The sequence below is a fragment of the Octopus bimaculoides genome, chromosome 28, assembly GCF_001194135.2.
Source record: "Octopus bimaculoides isolate UCB-OBI-ISO-001 chromosome 28, ASM119413v2, whole genome shotgun sequence".
Lineage (NCBI taxonomy): Eukaryota > Metazoa > Mollusca > Cephalopoda > Octopoda > Octopodidae > Octopus > Octopus bimaculoides.
Window position 1 is genome coordinate 15836582 of NC_069008.1, and position 12829 is coordinate 15849410.

General features: G+C 38.3%; 2 protein-coding genes across 4 annotated transcripts in view; one reads left to right on the forward strand and one right to left on the reverse strand.

The window, feature by feature from the left end:
* The window catches only part of LOC128251074 (zinc finger protein 271-like), an 8750-nt gene extending 2235 nt beyond the window's left edge, over nucleotides 1-6515 (forward strand). For both annotated transcript variants that reach the window (XM_052977416.1, XM_052977415.1), the window contains exon 2: nucleotides 1721-6515. In XM_052977416.1, the coding sequence (XP_052833376.1) occupies nucleotides 1929-3215 (1287 nt within the window). In that variant the 5' untranslated portion in view covers nucleotides 1721-1928 and the 3' untranslated portion in view covers nucleotides 3216-6515. The remainder of the gene's footprint in view (nucleotides 1-1720) is intronic.
* Nucleotides 6516-7548: 1033 nt separating this feature from the next.
* On the reverse strand, nucleotides 7549-12794 carry LOC106872369 (zinc finger protein 239). Of its 2 annotated transcripts, XM_014919340.2 has the most exons (3): nucleotides 12263-12794; nucleotides 11748-11786; nucleotides 7549-10039 (listed from the first exon to the last, which is right to left on the reverse strand). In XM_014919340.2, exon 3 carries the CDS (start codon nucleotides 9821-9823, stop codon nucleotides 8972-8974), a length of 852 nt encoding a protein of 283 aa, XP_014774826.2. In that variant the 5' UTR covers nucleotides 9824-10039; nucleotides 11748-11786; nucleotides 12263-12794; the 3' UTR covers nucleotides 7549-8971. The 2 variants fall into 2 exon arrangements, with proteins under 2 accessions (XP_014774826.2, XP_052833384.1); XM_052977424.1 differs by lacking the exon at nucleotides 11748-11786.
* Nucleotides 12795-12829: the final 35 nt, after the last annotated feature.

A 12829-nucleotide genomic window follows, 5' to 3' on the forward strand; every position in this document is an offset into this window, starting at 1 on the left:
CTTTGTAAGCCTAGTACTTATTCTATCGGTCTCTTTTGCCGAACCGCTAAGTTACGGGGACGTAAACACACCAGCATCGGTTGTCAAGCGATATTGGGGGCACAAACACAGACACACACATATATACATATATACGACGGACTTCTTTCAGTTTCCGTCTACCAAATCCACTCACAAGGCTTTGGTCGGCCCGAGGCTATAGTAGAACACATTTGCCCAAGGTGCCACGCAGTGGGACTGAACCCGGAACCATGTGGCTGGCAAGCAAGCTACTTACCACACAGCCACTGAATGAGTTTTAGAGCAGCTGTCTTTCGAAGTCCCATACCCCACTGAAATTAAGTGGAACAAAAAGTAAACAAAACAAGTATATCTCCAGGGTGGAGGTAAAGAATACATATATCACCCGTTTTCGGCCTAACAAAAACCTTAACCTTAATATAATAACCCTAAACACCGGGTGTACGTATTCTTTATTTTCGCCTAACTCCAGAGTTCCCCCCACCTATCCATCCACCCACTACGAACTTTGGGTACTAGTAAAGAAGAGTGGTCCGCGCTAGCTAGTCATGAGTAGTCGATCCTATGTATAAATAGATGTATTTGTGTGTCTGTGTTTGTCCTCCACTCCTTCACCATCACTTGACAACTGATGCTGGTGTGTCTGCGTCCCCGTAACTTAGCAGTTGGGCAAAAGATAGAATAAGTACTAGGCTTACAAAGAATGAGTCCCAGGGTCGATTTGTTTGACTAAAGACAAGCTCCAGCATGGCCACAGCCAAATAACTGGAACAAGTAAAAGAATATACGTAGGAGTGGCTGTAACTTGCTTACCAACTTACAAACTTCCTGTAGCTTGCTTACCAACCACATGGTTCCGGGTTCATTCTCACTGCGTGGCACCTTGGGCAAGTGTCTTCTATAGCCTCAGGCCAACCAAAGCCTTGTGAGTGGATTTGGTAGACGGAAACTGAAAGAAGCCCGTCGTATATATGTATATATATATATATATATATATATGTGTGTGTGTGTGTGTATATGTTTGTCTGTCTGTGTTTGTCCCCCCAACATCGCTTGACAACCGATGCTGGTGTGTTTATGTCCCCGTAACTTAGCGGTTCGGCAAAAGAGACCGATAGAATAAGTCCTGGGGTTGATTTGCTCGACTAAAGGCAGTGCCCCTGCATGGCCGCAGTCAAATGACTGAAACAAGTAAAAGAGTATACGAACTGGATAAATTGAATAACCTAAAAAGTGGATTGACTCAGGGGTTTAGAAGTTGACATTGAGTCATTACCCTATCCCTAACCCTTCAAACTGAAGTAGATGTAATAGTAAAAAAAATAACAGGTATATTTTTCTTATTGGAGGGCTTATGAGCATTTCCCATGACTTATTCTTAGGTACAGCTTTCGTCTTTATGCCTTCCAATGTCATTTGACTGTTCACCTGTACATCAAGCTGTTCTTGATATACAAAGGTGACATAAAAGTGTGCAATGTAGGCCAAATAGCTTGTAAACCGTTGGACAAAAGGAAGGTGTAGCCGCAGTCTATAGATCTATTGATTGTAGCACAAGCTTCTATGATTTGATTTGAAAATAATCAGATGTCATGTCTACAGTTTGTCAGTAAAGAATTGTAAAATTTCCACTGTTGAATGTCTGCTGTTCAATTAATTATCTCATAAAGCTTATGCTGTCGTTTCTCTGTCATTTCAGAATGTCTGATGGTATTGGCAGCAGAAGCAATATAGCTTGAGATGATGGTTTAAAGAATAAAGGAACATATACAAAAAACATAAAACTATATTCAGATAAATGTCTGGTGGAATTGCCATGAAATATTTGCAGAGGACGAGGATATTTGTTAGAAATACAATATAAAAATGGAAAGGAAATCATAAGAAAGAAAGGAAGTTTATGGAAAATGTTTGATGTTTGTGCTGCATTAAATGTGAAGAAAGAAAGAAAAAGAAGTGATTTACCTGATAAGATGTCGAAAAAGAAGGGTAAAACTTCATATCAATGTGATATTTGTAAAAAGACATTCCAGAAACAATGTAACCTAACGATTCACAAGAAAAGTCATTCAGGAGAAAAGCCATATCACTGTGAAATATGTGGTAATTTATTCTTGTTAAAAAATCACTTAACTGTACACAAACGTATTCACACAGGAGAGAGGCCTTACAGCTGTGATATCTGTGGTAAATCTTTCAAACAAAGTGGTGACTTAAAGGCTCATAAACGAACTCACACAGGAGAGAAACCATATCGTTGTGATATCTGTGGTAAATCCTTTTCACAAGGCAACCAAGTTACTATACACAAACGCATTCATACAGGAGAGAGACCATTTCACTGTGACGTCTGTGGCAAATCCTTCATTGGAAGACATGTCTTAAAGGCCCACAAACGCATTCATACTGGAGAAAAACCTTATCACTGTGATATCTGTGGTAAATCATTCACTGGGAGTGGTCACTTAGCCACTCATAAACACATTCATACAGGAGAGAGACCTTATCACTGTGATATCTGTGGCAAATCATTCTCTCGTACCCATCACTTATCTTTTCACAAACACATTCATACAGGAGACAAGCCATATCATTGTGATATCTGTGGTAAATCATTCTCTCAAAAATCTGGCTCAGTTGTCCACAAACGTATTCATACAAGAGAGAAGCCATATCAATGTGATATCTGTGGTAAATCATTCTCTCAGGCACATCATGTAACTTCTCACAAAAGCGTTCATACAGGTGAGAAGCCATATCACTGTGATGTCTGTGGTAAATCATTCTCTCAAAAATATGGCTCAACTGTCCACAAACGTAGTCATACAGGAGAGAAACCATATCACTGTGACATCTGTGCTAAATCATTTTCTCGAACCTGTGACTTAAATAAACACAAAATTACTCACACTGGAATCAGACAGCATCACTGTGATATCTGTGGTAAATCATTCTCTGGAAGTGGGGACTTGACTAGACACAACAGGATTCATACAGGGGAGAAGCCATTTCACTGTGATATCTGTGGCAAATCATTCCCTGAAAAAAGTGTCTTAACTATACACAAACGCATTCACACAGGAGAGAAACCATATCATTGTGATGTCTGTGGTAAATCTTTCTCTGTAAGTGGTGTTTTAACTAAACACAAACGTATTCATACAGGTGAGAAACCATATCCCTGTATTATTTGAGGTAAGTCATTCTCTGAAAAGAGTATATTATCTATATATATACGTATTCATACAGGAGAGAAACCATATCACTGTGATATCTGTGATCAAACAATCTCTCATCCAAATACCTTAACTACACACAAATGTATTCACTGTGGAGATAGACTGTAAAATGATTTCTAGTCAATCCTTTAAAAGTTATTTACATGTGATGTGTATTTGGGACAATTGATCAGAAGCTCATGTGATATCTCTACATGGACAATTGCCAATAAATGTCGATCAGTGGAATTCTTCAGTCTAGCTTTACCATGTACAGAGAGAGTGTTAATGTACAAGGTGTAGGATGATTGCACATACTAGGGTTGGTGGCAGGCAAGGAGTAGAAGAATGTTGCACATTTTGAGAGAGAATCATAGAAACAGAGGAGGAGGAGGATAAATGAAAGTAGATACATGAGAAGTTATACCAACAGGAACTTATTTTTATTTTAGAATAATAAATACTTTCCTTTTGAAAATTTGTATTCATTTCATCATTTTGTGTGGATAAAAGTTAAATTTGTGTTCATACCCTTTCTGTTATTACCCACCGTTCAAGGCTTTGTTGGGTACAATATATCGTTATAAAATCACAGGTAATATCACCAGGGGAAGGTTGAATGATGTTTGTTTATCAAATGCAGTGTTGCAGAAATAATGAGATCTAGGTACAGAATCTAGAGATATCTGGTGACTGGTTAGAAATAAAGCAAACATGCATCACAACAAAGCATAAATTGTAGTGCAAGAAAAGCAGGAACTTTTCAGCCCCGTTACTTACTCTTTTACTTGTTTCAGTCATTTGACTGTGGCCATGCTGGAGCACCGCCTTTTAGTCGAGCAAATCGACCCCAGGACTTACTCTTTGTAAGCCTAGTACTTTATTCCATCAGTTTCTTTTGTTGCCAAACGGCGAAGTTATGGGGACATAAACACACCAACATTGGTTGTCAAGTGATGGTGGTGGGGACAAACACAGACACACACAAATACATACATATATGTAGATGAGGAATTGTTCTCCGGAATCAGCCAGTCCAAGCCGACCCCACCAAAGAGGCTACAGGCTATTACAGCCCCTATCAGTATATATGTATACAATTTGAATGCAAGATTAGAGCATTTAGCTCTTATTTCTAGCAATGTAGGTGTTCTCAGTCATATTAAATAATGATTGTAGTTCTCATATATATATATATATATGCACCATTTCAAGCGTGGCCGTCGCCAGTACCGCCTGACTGGCCCTCGTGCCGGTGGCACATAAAACCCACTACAGTCTTGGAGTGGTTGGCGTTAGGAAGGGCATCCAGCTGTAGAAACTCTGCCAAATCAGATTGGAGCCTGGTGTCACCTCCTGGTCTACCAGTCCTCAGTCAAATCATCCAACCCATGCTAGCATGGAAAGCGGACGTTAAACGACGATGATATATGGTGGGTTTCTTCCAGTTTCTGTCTACCAAATCCACTCACAAAGCTTTGGTTGGCTTCAGGCTATAGTAGAAGACGCTTGCCCATGGTGCCACGCAGTGGGACTGAACCCAGAACCATGTGGTTGTGAAGCAAGCTTCTTACCACACAGCCACACCTACAAATATCTTTTTTTTTTTTTTTAGGGATTTTGCATAATATATAATATAACGTGATGCTTTCCACATCTATAAACATTAGCATGCCGGGTGAAATCCTTTGCAGCATTTCATCTGTTTTTGCGTTCTGAGTTCAAATTCGCCATGGTCAACTTTGCCCTTCATCCTTTCGAGGTCAATAAATTAAGTACCAGTTGCATACTGGGGTTGACCTAATCAAATGGCTCCCTCCTCAGAAATTTTGGGCCTTGTGCCTAGTGTAGAAAAGTATAATGTGTGGCTGTACCTACTCTTGTAGCCATGATATTTTCTTGATGTCGGATACAGTGTATCTCTTCCCTCCTGGAACGCTAATACACCGCTTCGTCTATTGTATTATTGCTGATATGAATGGTGTATGAAAAGTCTTGAGCCGCAAAAAAACAAAACATGGTACAAGACTTCTGATGATTTATTTTTCAACATAGTCCCGCCTCGATGGCTGAACAGTTTCTTCAGTGGTGCTGAAGTGCCATTATCCCAGCATAGAGGAACTTTTTTGTTTGAGACTCCAAGAAACTTCCTGCAGCGTCTATGACGTCTTTGTCACTGGCAAAATGGCGACCAGCCAGGGCTTTTTTTCATTTTTGGGTATAGATGACAGTCAAAGGGAGATAAGTCTGGCGGATGGGGAACAAGTTCATATCCACAATCACGAATTGTTGCCATGGCAACCACTGAGGTGTGGGCTGGAGCATTGTCGTGATGAAAAAGGACTCCCTCTGGTGAGCATTCCCGGCCTTTTTTCTTTGATTGCTTCTTGGAGGTGTTTCAGTAGCTGAGAATAATACAGCCCTGTCATGATGTGACCCTTTTCAAGGTAATCGATCTGCAAGACACCTTGAGAATCCCAAAAATGGACACCATGACCTTGCCAGCTGAAGGAATAACCCTGGCCATCTTTGGGGTAGGAGAAGATGTGTGCTTCCACTGCTTTGATTGTTCTTTGGTTTCAGGCTGGTAGGGATGGACCCAACTTTCGTCCATAGTAATGAAATGAGCAAGAAAATTCTCTTCATCGGCTTCAAACAGTTCCAGATTGCTCGTGGACAAAGTGCACCTGGTGCGTTTCTGTTCAGGAGTCAAAAGGCGATGGACCCACTTTGCAGAAACCTTTGAGAACCCAAGTTCTTTTGTCACAATGTTGTCTGCTATTTCAATTGAGATGTCCAGTCTCTCAGCTATCTGACGACATGATATTCGGCGATTTTGCATTATCATACCAAGAGCAAGGTCAATGTTGTCTTCGGTGGTTGCAGTTGGAGGTCTCCCTGGTCTGGGATCATCTTCCACACTCTCCCTGCCACGCTGGAATTCATTTACCCAGCGTTTGATTATTGCATATGAAGGAGCATTGTCTGTTAAGGTTCTCACCATATCTTCATAGATTTCTGATGGAGTCATGCCTTTCAAATGAAGGTACTTTATGACAACACGATACTCAGTTTTCTCCATTTTGCTTGTAAACTCGACACTTGTTTATTCAAAAATCTGCAACAACAAAAAAATTAAAATATCAGAATCATGAAAATGAGCAAGAATACTCCGAAAAGACTGTATTAACCAGAAAAAATTATTTCAGCTACCTAGCAGCCCTGTTTCTAGGTTAGGCTCAAAATGTTTCATAGACCCCACTCATAGCTCTGCAAGACACTGACTTTGAGCCATCTACCTTGACTGTGACTCAAACTTGACTCTAACATTGAACTGACACTTAACTCCAACTAAGAACTCATACAATGACTCTACAACAACTGACACAGACTCTTTGTACTAGTTGACATCCTCCTTTATAGTGGCTGATTCATACCACTTGTCCCGTGGAAGGGGTGTATCATTTCTACTACAAGTTTTTGAAACAGTTGTTGAATTCTTCCAAAACTTCAATTCTTATTTTCTGTGGTGAACTAAAAATCATCAAGCACGACATTGCTTTTATGGCAGATATGAAACAGTTTGTTTCTTGGATTTTTAACCAGAATCGAAACTTTAATCCAGATTTTTCTGAAAGCTTCTTTCTCAGCTGTCATCCTTGGAAATTTATGCAAGTCAACTGTCATACTCCTTTCACCTTAGATGAATCCTGTTCTTTTCCTGAGCATCTTTAATTCAGCACAGCTTAATGCATTCACCTTGTTTGTTCTCTCGATCTAGTTTCAGCTTTTTGAACATGTTTAAAAACAGAACACAAACAAAATCTCTCTCTTTCAAGTAGCATTGGGCAGAGTTAACTTGCTTCTCTTTTTTTTTCCTTCAGCATCTTGCCAGGAGTACATACCTCTTCCTCACATATCTATCTCTTTCTAGCACCTACATCTGATACAAACATTACAAAAGATCTTTGAGACTTTACTACTGTTCTCTTACTGCTGGAAAACAGCCATCTTTTACACTGTATCTAACAAGACAAATTGAGATGGATAAATAAACTTTTTAAGAGTATACTTTTCCCCTGCTCTTAATTCATTTGGTGTATATCACTGTTCCAACCAAACTCTTTGTTAAATGCAGGAATCTAAGAGTTCTTAGTACCATTCAATCTGATATCCCAGGGCCAAGAAACTGGGATATCCCAGTGCCAAATACATCCATCGCATTGAAAACATGAAAATGATATAAATTACAGGTAAGACGTAAATTTACTCTTTCATATTGTGAAAGAAAAAAAAATCAGCTCAATAAAGGGTTAATTAAGGTAAATTTTATTTGTGAAATACAACTGTTTTAAATTAGCATTAGGAAGGAGTCTATGCTTGTGGTGGTGGGTGCTAGGAATGTGGCCTGGGAGCCAAGTTGGAGCAGCAATCTGAAAGAATTTTGGAACCTTTGTGCTAAACTGTCCACACACACATTCATTGCAAGGTTTTGTGTGGCTGTGTAATAAGAAGCTTACTTCCCAACCACATGGTTCTGAGTTCAGTCCCACTGTGTGTCACCTTGGGCAAGTGTCTTCTACTATAGCCCTCAGGCTACCAAACACTTGTGAATGGATTTAGTAGATGGAATCTTATTTCTTTATTGCCCACAAGGGGCTAAACATAGAGGGGACAAGCAAGGACAGAAAGAGGGATTAAGTCGATTACATCGACCTCCAGTGCGTAACTGGTACTTAATTTATCAACCCCAAAAGGATGAAAGGCAAAGTCGACCTCGGCGGAATTTGAACTCAGAACGTAAAGACAGATAAAATACCGCCAAGCATTTCGCCCGAAGCTTGTCGTATATGTATGTGTGTCTTTGTCCCCCACCCCTCCATCACTTGACAACCGATGTGTTTGTGTCCCTGTGACATATGCTTTACTAGTTGCTTAAATAGCAAAAATATTTTTCTTACAAATATACACACAAAAAACGAAAATATATATATATATATATAAAAAAAAACTTCAAAAGCATGTGTATATAAGACGAAGAAGGCAAAGACAAAGGGAAAAAGTAAATAAGATAAAGACCAAAATAGAGGTAAAACTAATAGTAATTGAGGATGGAGGGAGAAGAAGAGTTAAGGCCATCAAGAATAAAGAATTGGAATATTCTGGAGTGGTCAATACTTTTAGAAATAATACATTTCTAAATCTCTCAAAGAGATTTATGCAGTAGTGATACGATGAAGTAGTTGTATGCTATCAACTTAATGTGACAGTCCCAACAGTAGTATTATTCCCTTCAGGGGACTCACATTAAGTTGATAGCATACAACTACTTCGTGGTCAATACTGTTGTGAATTGTCAAATGATAACTGCTGGGGTGTCTACTGATTTGCAGTCACGTATTCAGCTCTCACACATGGTACAGTGTGTGTGTGTGTATATATATATATATATATATATATATATATATATATAAATATATATATATATATATATGATATACATACACGTGGAGGCGCAATGGCCCAGCGGTTAGGGCAGCGGACGCACGGTCATAGGATCGCGGTTTCGATTCCCAGACCGGGCGTTGTGAATTCAACCAATCAACATTTATTTATGGGCAATTGTTTATGTAGAGATAGCACAGATGTAACAAGAGCTTCCGATCAATTGTTGCACGTACACATCACATGTAAATAACTTTTAAAGGATTTATGATTGACTAGAAATCGTTTTATGGTTTTTCTCCGCAATGAATACATTTGTGTGTAGTTAAGGTATTTGGATGAGAGAATGATTTACCACAACTATCACAGCGATATGGCTTCTCTCCTGTATGAATACGTTTGTGTACAACTGAGCCAGATTTTTGAGAGAATGATCGACCACAGATTTCACATTGATATGGTTTCTCTCCTGTATGAATACGTTTGTGAGAAATGAAAGTACTTCTATAAGAGAATGATTTGCTACAGACATCACACTGATAAGGTCTCTCTCCTGTATGAATGTGTTTGTGAGCAGCTAAGTGATCACTTCGAGCGAATGATTTACCACAGATTTCACAGTGATGAGGTCTTTCTCCAGTATGAATGTGTTTGTGAGTCTTTAAGACATGACTCCCAGTGAAGGATTTACCACAGACGTCACAGTGAAATGGTCTCTCTCCTGTATGAATGCGTTTGTGTATAGTAACTTGGTTGCCTTGTGAAAAGGATTTACCACAGATATCACAACAATAGGGTTTCTCTCCTGTGTGAGTTCGTTTATGAGCCTTTAAGTCACCACTTTGCGCCGAAGATTTACCACAGATATCACAGCTGTAAGGCCTCTCTCCTGTGTGAATACGTTTGTGTACAGTTAAGTTATGTTTCAACAAGAATAAACTACCACAGATGTCACAGTGAAATGGTCTCTCTCCTGAATGACCTTTTTTGTGAATAGTTAGAATACATTGTTTTTGGAATGTCTTTTTACAAATATCACATTGATATGAAGTTTTACCGTTCTTTTTTGACATCTTATCAAGTAAATCACTTCTTTTTCTTTCTTTCTTCACATTTAATGCAGCACAAACATCAGACATTTTCCATAAACTTCCTTTCTTTTTTATGATCCCTTTTCCTTTCCATTTTTATATTGTATTTCAAATAAATATCCTTGTCTTCTGGAAATATTTCATGGTAATTCCACCAGACGTTTATATGAATATAATTACATCTGCTTTGTATAACATGTTCCTTTAATCTTTAAACCATCATCTCAAGCTATATTGCTTCTGCTGTCAATACCATCAGACATTCTGAAATGACAGAGAAACAACAATATAAGCTTTACGAGATAATTAATTAAACAGCAGACATTCACCAGTGGGAATTTTACAATTCTTTACTGACAAACTGTAGACATGACATCTGATTATTTTCAAATTAAATCATAGAAGCTTAAGCTCAAATCTACATATTTACAGGCTACTGGCACAACTTAATTTTGTGTAACATTAAATACATACACTGGAAGGGCATCCACCTGTAAAAACCTTGCTGAGACTGACCTCATCTTGTGCCACGTAAAAAGCACTGAGTCCACTCTGCTGGGTAGTTGGTGTTAGGAAGGGTATCTAGTGGTAAGAATCCTGCCAAAACAGTCACAGAAGTCTGGTGCAGGCTTCTGCCTGGCCAGCACCTGTCAAACTCTCCCACCCATATCAGCAGTGGGACTGAACCCGGAACCATGTGGTTGCTAAGCAAGCTACTTACCACGCAGCCACTCCTTATTTACTTAGGTGAGGCAAAATGAGTAACTCTTGAGATCTCGTTATTGTTTTGCAACCTATTTCAAATCATTGCATTGCATCAAGAATTTGTATTGCTACATTATATGGATCTATTTTAAAACGGGGTCCACATTTTTCATTAATGTTTTACGTAGTGTTTTTGGTACCGAAAGACTTTCAAACTTCGTATACTTATCTATTTTGTGTTATAGAACAGAAAAAAATTTTTGTATTCGAATTTATTTCATGTAAAAAATTGTCTTATTTCGATAATTTCAACCAATCACTGACAAGTATTCAGTTGTTTACATTTACTCCTTTGGCTGATTAAGCGATGTAAAGCGTATTTAATCTCCATACCTTCGTTTTATTTGCTTTTTTCATTTTAAATTTGCTTTAACCCTAACCCTATGGTTAGGGTTAGGGTTAATTGTTTCAGAATCGTTTGTTTATGTAGTCGGCACTTAATGTATATCGGCTGAATGGACGTCAGTGATTGGTTGAAATTACAGAAATATGACAACTTTAACATGGAAAAACTTATGGATGTCTTTTTTCTTTTTTAAGAAGACTAAGAGAAAAAGATGTTTTATATGACACATTCTACCAGTGTTCTAAGTTTCAAAGTCTTTCGTTAATGAAAAATGTGGCCCCCGTTTTAAGAAAGATCCCATTATATTTGGGGGTAAAAATTGGTCAGCATAGTTGTTGTTGAAGTTGAGACAGTCCAAAGCATAGTCGGGTGACGGGTACCCGTTTTTTTTTTTCCGAAGAAATATTTCCTTGTCTTTGGACCCGATTGTAATTGAGGTTGCTAATTAAATATGTGGATAATTTTTAGTGTTTAATAATCGATATTCTTTACTCTGTTGGATTCCAAATGAATTTTTTTCCCCACACTAATGTCTAATTTCATAATTTTCATGTTTCAAACGAAAATGTGTAAAATGGGGTAAAATGAGTAATGCCTAATTTCCATAACTTCTATTTAACTGCATGGTGTACAATTATATCGCGAAGAGGACACTCCGACAGATCGTGAAGAAGCTATAGAGAATATTTTGCTAAGCTTTTTTTATTTAGTCGAGTTTCGTTACTTTCCTATTGTGTGCCATTTCCCCCCGACTCATTTGACCTAAATATTTAATCTCCTTTTGTGTGTATTTCTGATGTCCAAGTATAGCTATTGATGTGTATGAGTCTGTTTTCTGTAAAATAAAAGCGGCAAATTTACCTTACTCGTTTTGCCCCAGCCAACTTTGTCTCTTATATACTGAAAGAGAATGGAGATCATTTTCTGAAATAGCGATCAGATCATATTATAATGTTTTAAATGCATTTACGGAAGGCTATTTGCTTAGCTGATAACGTTTATGTAAGGTAGTGAACATTAAAAAGAAATGTATTTTGTCTCAAGTCAAAAATGTAGTAACAACTTCTCATGTTGCTCCACCCTCCTCCCGCCACACATGTATGTGTGCATTTACTTCCCCGCTACCCAACAGCTTGACAACGAATGTTAGTTTGTTTACATTCTCGTAATTTAGAATCGGCAAAACGGAAACCGACAGCAGGGTATGATTTAAGGGTAATTTAGCAGTAAATTTGACCAATTTAGCTGCTATTTCTAGTTCATTCGTTTCACAAGGAACGTTACGAATTTCATGACAGATCTCAGAAACAAATAAACGAAACGTATAAAACATGATCGAATGAAGAAAAAAACAATGTTAATTACAAATAAGTTACCTCTTCGAATGTATCCTAGCTACCTGGAAATTAATGTAATGTGTGTGAGTAGATATATATTATATTATATATACATCTTCTTTTCCATGATTTTCTACAGTAAGAGGCTATTGTTCGGATGAATGAAATTCAATTTAGTGGTATACTCTTCCTGTTTGGGATGTATTGTAGCTGAGCATGCGCATTGGACGGTTGACGTTACAGGAGAAAAAAAAAAGAAGCAAGACCAATTTAAACCTTAATGTAGACATTTCATGTATATAAATACATTTCATTTTGGGATTTGGTTTGCAAGATTCTTTATGCGAGTTTGTGTGTTGAAGCATATTCTGTTGCGAGCTGGAAGAAACGTTAGCACGCCGGGCGAGATGGTTAGCGGTATTTCGTCTGCCGTTATGTTCTGAGTTTAAATTCCGCCGAGGTCGACTTTGCCTTTCATCCTTTCGGGGTCGATAAATTAAGTACCAGTTACGCACTGGGGTCGATGTAATCGACTTAATCCCTTTGTCTGTCTTTGTTTGTCCCCTCTGTGTATAGCCCCTTGTGGGTAGTAAAGAAATAGGTATT